Source organism: Limulus polyphemus, unplaced genomic scaffold (genome assembly GCF_000517525.1).
Source record: "Limulus polyphemus unplaced genomic scaffold, Limulus_polyphemus-2.1.2 Scaffold1053, whole genome shotgun sequence".
Classification (NCBI taxonomy): domain Eukaryota; kingdom Metazoa; phylum Arthropoda; class Merostomata; order Xiphosura; family Limulidae; genus Limulus; species Limulus polyphemus.
In genome coordinates this window covers 146,274-165,667 of record NW_013666663.1, presented here as the reverse complement: position 1 = coordinate 165,667, position 19,394 = coordinate 146,274, and the positions used below count along the sequence as shown (strand labels likewise).

Below are 19,394 nucleotides of genomic sequence, written 5' to 3'. Positions count from 1 at the left end.
TTTCTGGCACAATGAAAGGTAAAATCTTCATTATATGTTGCAGCCTACTAGTTACCGAAATGTATAGGCTGCAACCTCTAATAAGGATTTTACCTTTCATTGTGCCAGAAAACGTCGGTTTTTTGTTTTTACTATTTATTTTTTACTCTTTGTTTTTCATGGTGTTTGAATCGTGTAACGTTTGTCAGCATTGGGTATTTATTTGTAATTATTCGTAATCTAATTTTTCACATACCAGTTTTCTTGTATTTCGAGTAACGGGGGATATATCTGTTAGTTTCACGAAGTATATAAGAAATTGTGACTATAATGTCCTGAAAAATTGAATTTATGTAAGTAAGCCCTCGAAAGCCAATAAACTTATCTTAAGGCAGAAACATTTAGAAAACCAGTTAGTCTTGAAACATATTAAGTAAAATATCAAAGTTAAATTCTCATAATAGACGGTATACTCTAATTCGTTTTGATTTAAATCAAATTTATATAAACTGCCTGACAAAGTAGAACCGAAAATCCATATAATTAAAGCAGTAATATGTGTGCGAACGTGGGAAGCTTTTTAAACTTCATTAGTTAAACTATACAAAAACTAAATTAGGATTAAGGAAGTACAGACAAGGTCATCGTGTATGCGTGGGAATCTTTTTAAACTTCATTAACCTAAGCAACAATGAAATTAGGAGAAAGGAAGTACGGGCAACATCAACACATGCGTAAGGTAGGGGTGAATGGATAGACAGTACTATGAATTGGAAAGAAAAGGGTATTTAGGATATAGATTTGTCATCCCTCAGAAACCCACCTCAGAAAGCAGTGTTTATGTGCTAAGGTTCTATGTGTAGATTTTTTCATTTGTTTATAGACACTTAGAGTACCGGTGTAAAGACTTCAAGCTACCTCCCCTTTCAAGTTACCTCCCGGTAATCTGAAATCGATTTCATATTACCCCCGGGGGTAGCCTGAACCTGATTTCATATTACCCCTGCAATGTTCAGATTATCCCCCTCGCTGATTAGCTGGAATGATAAATTCTTATGCTTACAGCTCATGATAAGTTTATTGAATAAAACACGTGAAACATACAAGATTGAAAGCTAGTCTCAATATCTGGAAAAATAAAAAAATTCACAAAAATGTTAATTATATTAAAACCACCCATACACTAGTTCAAAGTGCATGACGTATTACATACACTTAGTTAATGTGCAAGAATTGCATGTTTCATATGTAGTTGATGTAATTCTGATCTACAGAGAAATATAACTTATCGTACATCATGCACTACGGGGGTAATGACAGTTTAATGATAAATATTATTATTATTATTTGTTGTTGTCAGTTTATTTGTGTTTATGCTTGAAATAAGTATCTAAATAAATATAAATAACTAAATGTTTTGAGGAGGTAATCTGAAATCGTAGGGGGTAGGTTGAAATCACCTTCATGCTACCCCCAGGGGTAATTTGAAATCGATATCATCCTACCTCCCGGTAATCTGAACGCGATTTTAAGTTACCGTTGGGTAAGGTGAAACAGGTGTAATCTGAAATTAGTATACCGGTATCGTCACCCTATTGAGTTTTGATACTTACCTCCGATACCCAGGTTTGGAAAGCGTCGCAAAATCCAGTGTGTCTTACTAGAAAAGTCGATTGATTTTTCATTTTTGATAAGATTAATCTTGCTCAAAGTGTCTTTTGTATTAGAGGTGCTTGGTGGGTATCACGTATTGTGAAATAGGTGTGAAAACCCACTTAGATTTAACCTTGCAGTTGAGACGCCCCGCACGGCCATCAGATTCGTTCAAAACTCAACGTACGTAACCTCGTACGTGACTAGTCTAGGCAAGTCACTTAACTGTTTTAATTACTTTAAATACACAGCACTGTCTTTACATTTTACATATATCAGTTATGCTTACACGTAAACCCGAGGTTAAAAAGTTAAATATTTTAAAAACTCTACATGCTTAATTGAGACGCATGCTATAACCATGAAAATTACAGTTTTACAGCAGGTCCTAAACTAATAAATCAATATGATATGAAACAAAAATTCGAAAGTTATGTGAACACTTTGAAGAAAATGTTTAATTACAATTATTACAAAGCAAAACTATAGAAATGTTATATAATTTTGTTTAGATTCAGACCAACCTGTTGTTTTGTGAATGTAAAAGTAGTCAGTTCCATTCCCACCTGCCTTGAAGTACTCAATTTCTGAATTCACTCCAACGTCCTCGTTGTCTCTGGCCCTGACCTGAAGGACAGAAGTACCAACTTCGATGAGTTCCGGAATTGGAGAGAAATAATTAGGTTTCTCAAAAAGGGGAGGATTATTGTTAGAGTCCACAATATTTATTAATACTGTGACTTGGGTGGACAAAGGAGGCTTTCCTTGGTCTATAGCTATCACATACAGAGTGTACTGATTTTCTATGGAAACTCTCGATGTGCGTTTATAATATAATACCTGCTTGCTAAAAATTTCACCCGTTCCAGGGTCAATTCGGAAGAAATCGGATGGTCTCTTTAAGGAATATGTAATGAATGAGTTAGGTCCATGCTTATCTTGATCAGAAGCAGTTACTTGACCAATGAAAGATATTGCATGTTGGAGTTCTGGAAAGTTAAAGTTATAAATGTTTTCTGTAAATTTGGGGGCATTGTCATTAACATCTTGGACAGAAATGGTGAGTGGAGTTTCTGCTCTCCAGGAGCCGTCTACGGCTGCAACTTTTAAAATGTATTCGTCCCTAAGTTCTCTGTCCAACCTGCCAGCGACGGAGACATTCCCTGACAGTGGATCAATATGGAACTTCTCTCCCGGGTTGTCTGTAAAGCTATATGTAGCATTTGCATTTATACTAACGTCCTTGTCTGACGACGTTACCTGGATTACAAAAGATCCCAGCGGCGCATTTTCGGTGACATTGACACTGAAGAGCCGCGTAAAGCGTGGAGGATTATCGTTCTTATCTAAAACTGTCACAAACACAGTAGTTGTGCCTGTTTTTTGAGGCAGGCCGTGGTCAATGGCCTCCACGACCAGATTATATAACCCCAAGGACTCTCTGTTGAGTTTGGCGTTCGTGAAGATCTCTCCTGTCTGAGAATCCAAAGTAAAAGAATTATCGGAACTTTCTGACTCAAGAAACTTGTAATAAACATTTCCATTATTTCCCTGATCAGCATCTTGTGCTTGAACAACAGTAACAAACTGCGGAGGATCATTTTCTTCCATAACAGTAGCATTAAAAATTTCAGATGTAAACTTTGGCACGTTATCGTTGGCATCTGTAGTCTGTATAACAAGTTTAGTGGCAGTTCTGAGAGATGGAAAATCGCTGTCTGTTGCTTCCACCCACACTTCGTATTGAGGCAGCGTTTCATAATCCAAGCCGCTGGTTATTCGCACTTCTCCAGTCTGAGAGTTGACGGTTAAGGCATTTCCAACGTTACCACCTGCAATGTGATATGATATATGCCCTTTATCACCAGATTTAGGAGATGTCGCTGAAACGGTCGTTACTGTTAGATTTTCGGCCATTTCTGAGAATACAAAACTACGAATTCCTGATCGAAAGTGTGGAAAAAGATCTGTGGGCTGAAGATATACTTCGACGTTGGCACTAGCTGAAAGAGGATATGGACTGCTATCAGTAGCATGAATCTCTAGATGGTATCCTTCTTGTTTGGGGATAAGTTTCTGAACTAGCTTGACTACTCCGGTGTCCTGATTGATTTGGAACTTATCAGCATCTGTCCCAGACAAATGGTAGACTAACCTGCTATTTACACCTGTGTCAAGATCATGAGCTTGAGCTCCAAAAACGAAATGACCTAGAAAGTAATACAAATAAGAGTTAATTACACTACAAGTCATAAGAATCAGCAAAACATTTAAAGGTTATGTTATAGTACAACTAATAAAAGTATGATCAATTAATTATATTTAAGTAATTAACTAACAGTTAAGATCCTCAAACGATCAACGTTTTTCAGTACACAATTGAAAAATCTTTTATTCTGAGACTGATCAACGGCCTTAAAACACACACACTCTACATGTGTCGACGTCGAATGACGTCATCCTCAATGGTGTGAAAAATTGTTTTTAATTGTGTACTGAAAAACGTTGATCGTTTGAATATTTTCATTATATTTACACAAGAATCTTGCATTTCTAACATTTTGATAGTAATTAACTAACAGATTAAATGTTTGCATATTAATACAATGCTACTGAAATTTGATCATGATATATCAAAAACAAAACAAAGAAAGTCTTATTTCGATTTTAATTTGTTTACAAAAAGTTATAAAAGCTCAAAAATCTCAGAAAGGTTTTTTTTTAACTGCCAACCAGAAGGAAAGAAACTGGTAGCAGCTACTGTCAACTCTTGGACTACTCTTTACCAACGAATAACGGGATTGACAGTTACATTATAATATCCTTACTGTTGGAAAGAGCAAGCATGTTTGGAGCAGGCTTAGTCAGTTTGTTTGTTTGTACTGTTGAGTTTCGTGCAAAGCTACACGAGGGCTATCTTCGCTAGCCGTCTCTAATTTTGAAGTGATAAACTAGAAGGAAGGGTTTTTAGTATACAACACCCACCACCAACTCTAGGGCTTACTCTTTTACCAACGAATAGTGAGATTTCCCGTCACATTATAACACCTATACAGCTGAATGGACGAGCATCTTCGACGACGGGATTCGAACTCGCGCCTCACATATCGCGAGTCGAGTGTCCTAACCACCAGGCCATGTTAGGCCTAGGCTTAGTCTGAAAGTCACCTAAGCACTTCATAATTATTTCCATCACATATCTCCTCTTCATTTCATATCATATTAATGCAAGGCAACAATGTTTATTTCTCAGAAAGACATGGGTGTTCAGTGTAGAAAGTAATTACATACACATAACACCTAAATTATACTAAAAACAAAACAAAAACATAACCTCTGAGAAATAAGAAAAATGTGAGCATTAGACTTACCACCTGTTGAACTATCGGGAACATGGACAACCGAATGTTCTTCCGCAAATATAGGTTTGTTGTCATTCTCATCTCCCACGTGAATTGTGATATTTACACTAGCGGAATGTTCAGTAGTCAATCCACTGTCTTTAGCCACCAATGTCATCTCGTACTGGTTACACTCCTCTCTGTCTAAGGAAACCCGGGTGAAGATGGCTCCCGTATTGGAATCAACAGTAAATTTATCTAGATGATCTCCGATTAAGCTATATCTGGAAATATCGGAGACGATAAAGGTTATATATATATATTTATTTTTTATTGTGGTTGAGAATACAAGCCCGTTATTAATAGTGTTATGAGCAGTCCAAAATAAAAACAATTTTCAATAATGTACGTTTTTTTTTAAAATAACACTAGTCGACAAAATAGAACTATTTTCTATCACCAAAGATGTAAATACATGTTTCTACACCTGTTTTGCACGCTGATTCCAAATATATTTTCGGTTTTCTTCTAGCACATCTGGTTATCGAAATATGACTGGTGTTAATTTTAGCACAATTTAGGTAATAATCACACATTAGGCTAGTTAACGTTACAACTTTATTCATTTTTCAGTACAATTCCCATAAACGTTATACACACCATACACTTGGTTAAACTTATACAGTACACACTTGTGAAAAAAGAAAGGTACAACAACTTAAATTATAATTCAGGCAATAATCTTTCAAATTTGATCGGTCTCATCACGAAAACTTGACGTGTTAGAGGAAAACCACAAACAGATTTGGAATCAGGGTCCTAGAAGCTATCTAGCTCACCTATAATTATATCTAATGAAAATGACTTCATGGCCAATGTTATTTGTATGTCTTTTTTGTTCTAGTATTAGTGACAAATCAAACAACATAATACAAATTGCCTATAATATAATGAAAACATCATTCTAAATATTCTAACCGTATTACACAGCAATACAGTAAACAATATCACTATTATTGCCTTTCTGTTTGCTTCTCTGTGTGTTTTCTTATAGCGAAGCCACATTTGGCTATCTGCTGGGTTTACCAAGGGGAATCGAACCCTTGATTTGAGCGTTGTAAATCCGAAGACTTATCGCTTCTAACATGGTAGAGTTTCTTAACAAACCCTATAACGCTGTTACAATAAATAACTCCCTTATTTGGATGCTCATGTGAAGTTAAAATGTGTAGATCAAAGGATCATGAATTAAATTAAAATATCGTATCTTTTTAAATGAAAAATTACCAGTTAGAAAATGTTTTCAATGCCATTAGTTTGAGAAGTATGTGTGTAAGCAATAAAATCAAAATGACATAATATCATCGTGATACACTTCGTAGGTAACTTAATAATTGCTTGTTTGAAGTTAAGTACAAAGCTACACAATGGGCTATCTGTGCTCTGCCCACTACGGCCATCGAAACCCGGTTTCTAGCGTTATAGGTCCGCAGACATACCGATGTGCCACGGGGGGGGGGGGGGCTCGTAGGTAGCCTCTTTTAGAATTTTCACTTAATTTCCACATTGTAAGATAAATACCTACAATTCAACTATCCAAGATTACTGTTTAATAGTTTTGATTTTATTGCAAAGGAAATGGTACACTTTTTGAATTTATTTTTTAACAGATGGTTACTAATATAGCACATATATATATCTTATAGGCTTTCAATTTTCACCATGGACTTGTGGGTCTGAAAGTAACCTGGCTTAGGTTTATTGCATTCGTGGTTTGGAAACCGGGAGACCTTTGGTAGACATATTTCTATTGTTGTACGAGACGAACTTTTCATAGGTATTTTCAGGGGTATTTTATAACTTTAGTCTATTTGTCATGAAAGATGAAGGTTTTCTTACATATTTCTTATAGTTTAACTTTTTTTTTATGCGTCTCGTACTTCATCAACTTGTAAAATCTATCCATTTTTTTCTGTTTATGTGTGTGTATGTAAATTTTAAGGAGTAAAAATTACATGCTATAACAATATATGCTGGGTGAGAGTAACATAAAATTCATTTGGCAGTACATAAAATCTTTAAAATTATCTATCCCTGTTATGTTAACTAGATGGTGTCAACACAGGCGTATCGGATCTTTTTATACGTTTTGCAACTGTGCACAATTTATTGACGGGATGACTTAAATCACAAATCAAGAAGTAATTCAATAGATCATCTACCTCAGATGTTGCATTTCTCAGCTAGATGAGCAGTTTTAACTTATTGATAAAATATGTATTTTGAGATTTAGATGGAATAGATCTGTTAACCTGAGAAGCCCGTTGTTTCCAGAGTCTTTATCAGAGGCAGTAACTAAAATGACCTGGGTGCCAGCAGCCAAGTTTTCCTTCACGTCTGCTGCATAATGACTCTTCTCGAACGTAGGTTCATTGTCATTCACGTCACTGACCACGACGGTCACTGTTCCTGTACCCGTCTGGCGAGGAGTCCCTGAGGGGGTAAAAAGGCAAGATATGATTTTTCTCCTGCTTAGCAAGTGGTTCTTTTGTCTCAAAATATATAATTTTTATTTCGTTAAAGCACAGATAACCTAAAAAAATATAGGTAGTTGAAAAACAGTTTAGCATATACTACAACATTAAACAACTTTGTTCAGCAAGATAACTGGGTTTAGTCTTAGTTTGCTTGTTCTACCCTGGTTATTTGTTAGACAGAGGTCTTAAAAATCCTGTAGCGTATACAAATTACCGTATCGCTCTCTTATCCATTAGAATCCAGTACAAATTAGCAAGCTCGCTCTGCGTCTCGGTTTCTGTACTATTCGAAGTAACATAACACTACAAACTAGCTAAGTGAATTATATATAAAAACTACATTTATCCCCCCACTTACTAAGAAGGCTTAAGAAGCGAAACCATTTGTTGCTTATAGTATTCTGTGGTGAAATTTTCCTTTTTTACTTGATAAAATATTGCTGAAAGTTAAGGGTTAAAGATCTTTCCCCTGTTATTTAAATAAGACCCTAACACATTAGCTTCGTATTTCTATTTAAAAGAATATATGTGACACATAAAACTAAGACTAAGAGTTATTGTTAATAGTCCGTATTTCCTTTCATATGAGAACCAATTTGGAGTCATTACATCATTTTATGGTCAACAAAGCAAATCGATTTGAATGAAAGTACACGTTAGTTTACCTTCTCTATAATGAAATTACCAGAGTGTCAACAAGTAATATTGAATATTGCAAATATTTAATATATAAATATTTCATATATTTAATAATCGGCCACACATATATTATCCAAAATGAATTCGAATGGCATAATAATGAATTCAGAATTAGCATAATGTTGTATAGTAAATCACCATCATTTACCATAAATGACTAAGCGCAAAGATTTTGCACCAACATCTTAAATGCGAAAATACAGAAAAACAAAACAATATCACCATTAGTACCAACATTCTTAAAATAAATATCAAAGATTCAAATAATTAAGTAAATATTAATGATGGTTCATTGAATGCACATTTCTATAATTTATGTAAATTCAAACCTATTTATGAATTCGGTTTTCAGTACTTTTAAAAAACTTACGAAATATAAAAAAAATAAACAAGAAGAGTTAGTGTCTTGGAATAAGATATGCTGTGAACTTTCTACACACAATTGGGTTTTTGGAAAACGTCTAAAACGGAATGGAATATTCTGTTTCACTGCAGAAAGAGACACATTTCCTATTTAAAGCTGCTCTCTTTCTTCAATACCATAGCAGTAAGTTTAACCAACCATATTAAGTAGTGTTTAGGTTTAAGCAGGTAATATATAAAATACAGGTGTGTATCTTAGCAACATTTATAAATGAATATGTATTTAATATATGTATTTAGAATTTTGAAGATAAGATAAAATAAACTCTTGTAAAAGAGCCATGCAGTTTAGCATTTTAATTTTCTGTTTTTCTTTGAGTTACACATTTACTTCATAAATAAACAGCAATTTCTTTAACTTAACCTATTAGATTTTATAAATGAAATAAGGTATGAATGCGAGATAAAGGATCCCGGCCTAAAAAGAATAATAAGTCATGAAAAAGAACAGAACAGAAAGTTATAGCTTTTGTTTCTCAAATGACTAAAGATCTACTGTCTAACCTTTGAACAACATTTTTGGGCGTACTTCTGACTTCAGTAAAAACCGTTGAGAGCTAGAGTTATTTCAATTTAAACATTTGATTAAGCGCCAAATCATTATACTAGAAAAAAAAAAGACACAAAAAAATCTTCAAGATAATGTTATCAGCAGATATTTTTATTCTCCTGAATGGCGTTTTATTAGTGTTTCCCACAAAAAAACATGTCAAACCAGTGTCACCAAAACACTCATGGTGGCTTCATTCATGCAACAAGTTGATAGGAATGGGGGGGGGGGGGAAGAGTGAATTTGATATAATACCACATTTGATTAATTTTTAAAATCTTTTATTTTTATTTTCCCTTTTCTAAAATTATTCACATAACATTTCTGCAAGATGTAAGCAAACTATTGTCCAACGCTTGGAATATAGTTGTTAACCTTATGATAATCTAATCTTCTTAGCTAAAGATTCATTGGTCACCAAATAATGAAAATTTAGAAATATTCATATTATTATTGAAATAGGAAACAATATTGATTCTTAGCTGCAATAAATTGTTTTTCCTCAAGCAAACAACGTTTAAACAATATCATCACATAACTAAACGTTGCTATTTCACAAACATTTCTATTATCGCATTATTAGTGTCATTTATTTATACACCAACCTTCAGTTGGCAAACTGGTCCGATGGAAATTTGCCCGATTGTAAATTGGAAAACGAGTCTATAAGAGTCTAACAGTAATTCGAACATTGTCTTAATTAAGCAGTGGAACAGTGATACACTAGATAGAACAGTTAAAAAATAATTGGAATTTGTAATATAGCTATACTAGGCAAACACCGCTGCTAATCACATCCGTTATTTCATTGTTATAAATCAAACATTTGATCGTCGGTTAATATGAGTTAAAATGCTAAAGGTGAATTATTCAACCTATGCTATATGTAGTGGTGTCGTACAATTGTTTTCTCTGTTATCTCTTTTAAACGAATTACAGAGTATAAATTATTCTTCAACTATATGCTAGGCTTCAAAACAGACATCTGCATGTTTCGTTCATGTGTTGAGCTATCAGACAAATAGAAGTCAAACTATCACAGCAAGCTGTCGTAAATTGACTACACGTGTCTGAATGTGTCATAACAAAAATGTGGAATCGCTCCATAACCAATAGCACAGTTGCTTATATATCTGGAATAGGTATACAATTATCCACAACACAAACAAACGGTCGATTCTGGCTCACCTCAATCCTCATGTACCTGCTCCGAGAATGAATAAAATGTATGGACGCAGTGTAGGTGTAACGACGATTAGAAACAGACTTCACAATGACGGCCTGTATGCCCAATAAAGGACATTTCACTCACATCAAGGTATGAAACAACTTGCTTGTAATGGTTCCAAGAACAAATACACTGCGTTATCTACATCTGGAGTAATATCCTTTGTAGAGACGAGTTGTGTTTTACCCTTTAGCCATATGATAAATATATATACTCGTTTAGAAAGGACCCGGACCAGATACAGTTCTATTGCCGAAAATATCTCTTCACATAAGAAAGTTTTGTGTAATATATTAAACTTTCACCAGAAGTGTAACTTTATGTGGTGTGGATAGCTGTTGACAACTTTTGAACAAAGTAACAATTAAGCTATAATTTAAATAGTTAAATGTTCTAATTGTGACACATAAGGATTGAAGACAGGAAACTATAATATGTTTTTGTTTAACAAAATAAAACAAAACTGTGTAAGCAATACGATTACGTAAACAATACAAAGCCTGAGAAAAAAAAGAAAAGAACGAGTTGTAGCAAGTTGAAAATCCAATGACATATTTAATCAAACATCGTGCTTCGTAATTGTGGTCATATTGCGTTATGAACTTGTTTGTGATACAATTAAAGACATATTCATGATTCCTTAACATCTTACTCGAACCTGAAAATGTTTATGACATACACACGTACTTCCAGCAGGAAGATAATTATTTTCGTTAATTTCGTTACTTTTTCTTGTATGTAAATTTTGTATCTTAGGTAATTTTATTTGTGTTGGCTTGTGGCTCCATCTGTCTTATGCAGTCTCAATTGATGCATTAATTACTAAAATTAAATAGCAACGATATATAACACTTGATTTGATAAAATAAATCGTGATTTATCTTTTGAATTAATCCATACTTAACACAAATAATCATTCACTATACATTTCATTTCTAACATTTAATTCTTAATAATAATAGTCGAGATAGCTTAGATAGGACCATATTATATTAATTAAACAAATGCAAATTCTGTGAATACATATTCCAACCTTACTTGGATTAAAATGTTAATGGAATTCGTCCTTTTTTAAGAGGACAAAAATGAAAAATAATATATTTTCTAGGGCTAAATGATAAAGAAACCAATTTTGTTCGCTATTTCAAATCAGTTCGTTTGCTATAAAGCACAAAACTACACAATCTGTGCTGTGCCCACCAGGGCCCCTAGTAGCACAGCGGGATGTCTGCGGACTTACAACGCTAGAAACCGGTTTTCGATACCCGTGGTGGGCAGAGCACAGATAGCCCTTGTGTAGCTTTGTGCATAATTAAAAACAAACAAACAAACAAGCCCACCAGGGATATCGAAACTCAGTTTTTAGCGTCGTAAACTTTCAGACTTACCGTTGTGCCACTGGAAGGCTTTTCAAGTCAGTTTTCTATAGTATGTAAAATGGCATTCACAATATTTGCTTATCATATATAATTATTAATATTGCAAGAGAATGCTGGAAAGTTAGAAAACGACTATAGAATTGGGAAAAAATGAACATGTTAAGTTGCATATTTTATATTCGCATTATATCTCGTTTAGTATACAAATGATATTCTGATAATAAATTCTCTTTGTTTCAATTGTTGATTAGTCTTGGTCTGGTGGTTATTTGCTCAACTCGCGATCTGAAAGTCGCGCGTTCGGATCCCGTCACCGAACATGCCTGTCCTTTCAACCGGTCAATCTCACTACTCGTTGGTAAAAGGTATCCCAAGAACAGTTGGCAGTGTGTGGTGTTGACTAGCTGCCTTCCTTCTAGTCTATCACTTCAAAATTAGGGACGGCTAGCAGAGACAGCTCTTGAGAATCTTTGAGCGAAATTCAACAAACAAATTAATTACTCTTTTGGTTTACTTTCGTAACTATTATGACGTAATTTTATAAATTTTGACACTTAAGTTTATGCGAGAAATTACGCTTCATCAAATTAATCCATTTCACATTGAAACAGATTGTTGTTAAATAATTTGCCAATTATAAATGCATCTTGACCACTACTATGTCTGTTATATACCAGGCAGTACAAAGAGCCTTGGTATTGAGGATATTGCAGAAATAATTGGGTTGCCATGTTCCTATATATATATTCTTCTTTACTTTCGCTAAGAAGTTCTTATTAATAATTACTAATATATTCTTCCCCCCGTTGACGGAGTGATCGCTTGCTTCGCACTAGATTGATGGTTTTCAGAAGAATAATGACCAGATTAATTCAAGAAAATAATAATAAATAATATCTGATATTAAAATAAATTAACAAACACATATTACAGTGTTAAAAATCCTTACCCTAAATAAATAAAATTCACGAACAATTACACCTCGCCAATTTAATCTAGTTTATACTTTAACAGTTGTTGTGAGGCAATTTGCTGATATAAATAGCCTTTCAAACACTTTACTTTGACTGAGAAGCTCTTATTAATAATCGAATGTTATTCACTCTTACACATATATTTTACCTAGAATTACTCATCTTACAGATTACAAAATCATATTACGATGTAAAATTTCCTGAACATGTTCTTTAGTTCACCACACACACACACACATATACACATCCTTTATCCATTATAACTATTGCATAAATTTAAGTTTCACTCAAAGGTTATATTTTCCCCCATTTCAATTATAGACTCCACATCCACTCAGAGTTTCGTGAAAAATAAAATGGTCCTTTATGTAGCAATTTTATTATTAAAGAACAACAGCAACAACAACAACAAAAACTAAAAAAAAACAACAAAAAACTCACATCTATACTTTTATGTTGCTGCTTCTCTAAATGTAGGAAAGAAATTGAGGGGCTTATGTACATGTTGTTTAGGATTGATTACGTTATATTACACAACCACATTTTTTATCACGTCGTGTCCCTGATCTAATCCAGACCAAGTTTAGTATTGTTAATAACTTTGTATCGTGGTTATAGCCTAAGATTCGGCTGTCTTGCTTTGTGTTAAAAATTATTTAATATAGTGTTTCAGTCTAAGCATGTAATTTGTATTAAGAAAAATTTCAACTTACTTGAAATGGCGGTATAATTTAGTTTTATCGTATTGTTATACTATATAAAAACAGTTAGATTCTCTATTCGATGGGCTCCAGATATATTGTTTGAAAAAAGCCAGCTGGTTGAAGATTTATTACCGATGTTCATCACTGTTTAGATTGTACAGGTATATACTAACACAATCTTGTCCCTCGAGGCCGTTTATATAGCTCTTGTTTGGTGGGTAAAGCAAAAGATATTAAACAACAGAGTATCTGACATATCACCTACCAAAGCCAATACGTTAGAGGTAGCGCATAGTTAACAAGATTTTCACTAATTCGTGTCTCGTATTCGTGGCCTTACACCGTGTACTTAAGAGTCCAGAGGGGTCTTGGGGCAAGAAATAAAACTTTGTCTGTATTCAACTCCATATAGAAATGGATGTCTAGTCTGAAGTTAAAAGCTGCAAACACAGACATTCCTTGATACACCCATCGTTGATTGACGACGTCCTCCTCCAGCGAATGGGTAGATAGAAGGATAATTATATAAGTATCTTGGGCATCAACCCGTCTGTCCAAGGAGAGTGTTCACCTTCAAGGTATGTTCTCCTTATACGTTTTAGCGAACGTGTATTAAAAAACAACTGTGTGTAAGTTTACTAGAATAAGAAAACAAATCATTATTAAAGCTTATTTCTCTGCGGATATCTGAAAATTGAATAAGTCAATATCGGAGCAACAGTTTTGTGAAATTACTGTAGGTCACTCAGAAAACACTTTTACTTCAAATACAATAGATAATCATAGCTTAATAGAAAAAGCGCGGTAAAACATAAAGTACTACAAACCAAAGCCAGTACAATAATAAATAGTAATGAAAAGTCATAATTAGTCAGAAAAACTCGTGGAAAATAAAATTACCTGAGTCCATGGCGAGTATAGTCAGAACGTACTCTGACTGTTCTTCTCTGTCCAATTTATTCATCACAGATATTTCACCCGAGGTAGAGTTGATGTTAAAAAGCTTTTTGTTTCCGTCCTTGATGAGGTAATGTACGTGGGTGTTGGGTAGCTGGTCGGCGTCTTGGGCTACAGTGGTAACGATGGGAAGCGGGACGTAATTCATGTTCTCCATAACGTGTACCTCATAAGGAGAATTCAAAAAAGTTGGGGGATTGTCATTAACGTCTGTCACCCCTATCGTCACAGTAGCCGTGTCATATCGGATATCACCGCCATTATCTTCTGCTTGGACGGTCAATATGTAGCGGTTTTTACGCTCATAATCCAAATTCTTGCTGATTCGGATGATACCTGTATCTTCACCTATAACGAAGTCGTGATTGGAGTCACCAGAAACGATAGAGTAACGGACCTGACCACTCAAACTTTGATCTTGATCAGTAGCTGACACTTCTACTACACTCAGACCTATACTTGCATTTTCCGATACCGAAGCGCTGTACTGCTTAGGGTCGAAGGAGGGACTATTATCATTTTCGTCGATAATATCAATTACAATATCTACAAGTGCTGATCTTGGAGGACTTCCTCGGTCATTAGCCACCACTTGGATTTTATATTGTGACTTGACCTCCCTATCTATCGGACCATTAATCCGAAGAAGTCCGTCTACCGGACCGAGAGTAAACTTATTCTCTGGCACCGGAAGGAGATTATACTCGACATAACTATTGCGGCCCTCGTCTTTGTCGACGGCTTTCACTGCCATAATAACTGTATTGATTGGCGCGTTTTCCAAAACTGACGTTCTATTCGGGGAGACGAACTCTGGTGACATGTCGTTGATGTCTTTCATTATGATTGTTACCTGTACAGTACTGGATAACTGTCTCTCCACTGGCCAGGCCTGGTCATTAGCGCTTATTATTAAATTATACAGAGACTGAGTCTCCCGATCCAATGGTTTGACAGTGAAAATGGTTCCGTTTGGAGATATATCAAAATAATGATTTTCGTCTCCTTCTACAATACTAAATACAATGTCTCCATTTGGCCCTAAAAGTGATAGAATAAATATGTCAACAAATCTGCTAGCGTTAACTACACAAAAGTGACATATATTACTCTAGAAATAGTAAATATTAGTTGTCCTATTTTAGATTTTAATATACGATTTTTGACGCCTAAATTTTTTTTGATTTACTTTACATTGCAATTTTCTTTCTGACACACCTGGGGTTTCAGGAAAACTACTAAATGTCATGTGTTAAATTTATGAAAAGCTAACATGCGAAAAACAGTGGTTCATTATTTTTGTTAGCAATAGCTCAATAAAAATTTTAATATACTTTGGCACAAATATACTGGTTACTTAAAAGATCATCACATTGTACGGTATGTTACACGATACAAATTCTAACATAATGAAGAACTTGTTTGTTTTCGATATTTACACAAATCTACACAAGAGCTACCTAAGCTAGCTGTTCCTAATTTGGAACTGATAGGAAGGCCAACTCTTGGATTACTCATCTCATATCGAATACAGGGATTTAACAGTCACGCACCCAAGCCTCAAATGCGGAGCGCGATTTATTTTGGGGGATGAGTTAAGGGGACACAACGTGGAACCTACAGATCCATAGTCCAGCACGCTAACAATTCGGCCATGCTCGGCCAAGTAGAGAACATTATTTATCAGAACGTGCAACAATAAACTAGTCTAAAATTCAGCTATATTAGTTGTTGTTATTGTTTTAGTGCAAAGCTACAAAATGGGCTGGCTATTTGCACTCTTTCTACTTCGGGGGGATTAAGCCCCACATTTTTAGCGCTGTAAGTCCATAATACTCACCCTCTGGAAAACTATATCAATTGGGAAAGAAAAACAACACAACAATAACATGTACATCGCGTGCAACCAAAAAAATATACTTATTGTTGAAAATTGCTGAGCAGTAGCAGGAATGATATAATATTACTATACCTAGACAGTTAGCTTAAACAAATATAATGTTACTATACTTAGATAGTTAGTTTAAACAGATATAATATTACTATACCTAGATAGTTAGTTTAAACAAAGATTTTTTTTCTTTTTTCAGAAAGCAATAAAAAGTAGCTTAAATAAACAACTTATGTTATTAGAAAATAATTATGAACTTGCCAATCAAAGTCTCTAATATTTTATAAACTTTGATTATGTTTATGTCAAAACGATTATAGCCTTACGCTTTTACATAGTAATGTTTCACACCGTAGGGTCGACTGCGGTTCCATGGTTAGTGTGCCAGACTGTGGAAATTCGGGTCGTTCGCGTTAGGTTGCACATGCTGAAGTAGCGGGTGCATTATAATGGTAACGGTTATATTCTACTATTCGGTCAGACAAATGTAGCCAAAGAATTGGCGGTAGGTGGTGTTAACTAGCTGCCTTCTCTCTAGTCTGTCAACTATATATATATATACTCAAGCTGTTCCGATAAAACATTTATTTGGTATAATCAGAAAAATTCTTTAAGCCGCTAAATCTATTTTATTTTTCTCTAACGTATGTAACCTGACGTTAGGACATCGTTCGGTAGCATTTTATCAACTGATCGTCTACAATCGGAATGCTTCTCTGGGAAGTTATAAAGTAAACAAAGACTGACTGAAATTTGAATACTGGTTATCCACTCGTGATGACAGATAAGGTCAAAATCCCATTCTGTTTGAAGGATTAAAATGAAGGGTTTTGGAAAATTGGAACTTTTGAATATGTTAGGAAAGAATAATAATAATAATAATAATAAAAAAACAGTAAGTTGTAAAATGCTTTCAATCAGGCTCTACCTAATAATTAAAGACTTACCAGAATCCAGATCGGTAGCACTGACGGTGATAATGCTCGAGCCAACCGTTACATTTTCATACACTTCGTCACTGTAACTCATGGGGTTAAACAACGGTGCGTTATCGTTCAGGTCCAGTACGTTGAAATAGACAGTGACAGTACTGGACAAACTGGGATGTCCAGAATCCTGGGCTTGGACAACAAAAATGTAGTGCTGTACCTAAATATAAAAGCCAATTAAGTATTTAAACATCCTTCTTAATTCAATATACAAATAAACAAGGTTGTAAATACGACACTGAGATGCCTTTTGAACATGCTTGAAATATCTACCTCTTTGCTGTACATAAGGCCTTCGTATGTTTTAAGATAAAATCATTAGCATCTTGGGTATGGATATATATTTCACCTCTAAGCTGTACATGAGGCTGTGTTATGTTTTAAGATAAAATTATTATCATCTTATCTACGGCTATACATTTCACCTCGATGCTGTAAATAAGGCCTTGCTATATCTTAAGATAAAATTATTAGCACCTTGGTGGTATGGATATATATATATGTTCACCTCTGTGCTGTTCATAAGAGTTTGCTATGTGTTAAGATAAAACTATCTGCTTTATGGTGGTATGGATACTTTGAAAATTAATATACCAATAAAGGTAAGGAAATGGTTCTCTACCCAATCTGAAAACACAAAGGATTACATATTTGATTTTTGTGGTTCAAAGTTTAACGGTACATAAAACTGCATCACTGGTCTTCTAAGGAATACCATTGCGAGTAATGTCACTTTCTCAGTTCAGTTTAAGTTCATATTGGATTATGAAACTTCTAGAAGACCTATAGAACAGTTATATATACAATATTTAAGAAATGTACTATTATTATTATTTATTTTGACCAATTTATTGTGGATATAATTGAATGATTAAACAAACGCGAAGTTAGCATTTACTTTAATGTTACACATTACTTTGAAAGTTTTTTGATAGACGGCTGTCGAGAAAACATGCATAATAACAGTACGAAAATCCTATAGCAGTGGTCAGTGAGGTGAAAACAAAAAACAATATCATGCCGCGTTTAAGTATATGTGGGAGAAGCAATATTTGGTCACATCGTCCAAAGTATGAAACATTTCTGTCAAAAACAGTCTTTACAAACAATCGAGATCAATTTAGAAAACCGTAATAGAAATATTAAAGCTGTTATGAACACCTGTTGATGAAAGCTGTTATGATAACAGAATTATACACTTCATACTTTCACGTATTAGTGTACTATTGAGTAACACCTTACGCCGAAATTGCTGTTTGTTTAGTTATTATGTTTACTAACGTAATTTTACGTTTGGCAGTAATTCTACGCCAGCTGCTCTATTATAACACACTGTAATTTGTTTTAGTGATTAAAAACATGCAGTATAAGACAATTAACAAAGAAGCACAATCTATGAGATTTCTAGCATATACACTTTCTGTTTTGACCATCTTATAAATATTAGTTTATAAAAAAGGTTTTACCGGATAAGTGAGGATCCCAACAAAAATATGATTCAAAATCAAATCAAATTCTTAACCAATATAGCTAAGGATGATATAGGCAAAGATGATAAAAAATGTAGATATTTCTACCAAAACTAAATTAAATTCTGTTTTAAACAGAGTAAAATTTATATTTAAACAAAACGACACAACAGTAGCCAAGGAGAGGAAATGTTATAATTTCTTTGTTAAGCATTGCAGGTGCAAAGTACGACAAAAAAACGATGGAATTATGAGCAGAAAGTGGAAATTTTCTGATTTCTCAGTTACGTATTGCAAGTTCAAATTGTAGTACAATTACGTAATTACTGTTATTTATTCATTACCGAGTTTTGTCCTTACTAGATTTTATCTTATGGGTTATATAGCATTTAAGTTTCAGGCCAATTGGCACAACTTGAGAAATCTGCGAATAATGGTTCTCATTAACCAAAGAAATGAAGAACGAAGGTTGAGGCATTAAGGTTTAATAGCTTTGTAGATTAACTTACAAAAAACGTACAAGCAAGTGGATTTGAATTACACCACGAGGTTGTAAAATAAATTTCGCAAAGGTTTACCACACCGAGATATGTCTTTCTCTCTCACTATATATATATATAG

General features: G+C 34.3%; 1 protein-coding gene across 1 annotated transcript in view; it reads right to left on the bottom strand.

Annotated features, from left to right (window-relative positions):
• LOC106461886 (cadherin-related tumor suppressor-like) overlaps positions 1-19,394 on the bottom strand; it is a 138,844-nt gene that overhangs the window by 31,612 nt on the left and 87,838 nt on the right. Inside the window, exons 4-8 of the mRNA XM_022388965.1 lie at positions 17,263-17,464; positions 14,368-15,465; positions 7,286-7,466; positions 5,004-5,257; positions 2,157-3,842 (exon numbers count right to left, since the gene is read on the bottom strand). Coding sequence (XP_022244673.1) covers positions 2,157-3,842; positions 5,004-5,257; positions 7,286-7,466; positions 14,368-15,465; positions 17,263-17,464 — 3,421 coding nt within the window. The remainder of the gene's footprint in view (positions 1-2,156; positions 3,843-5,003; positions 5,258-7,285; positions 7,467-14,367; positions 15,466-17,262; positions 17,465-19,394) is intronic.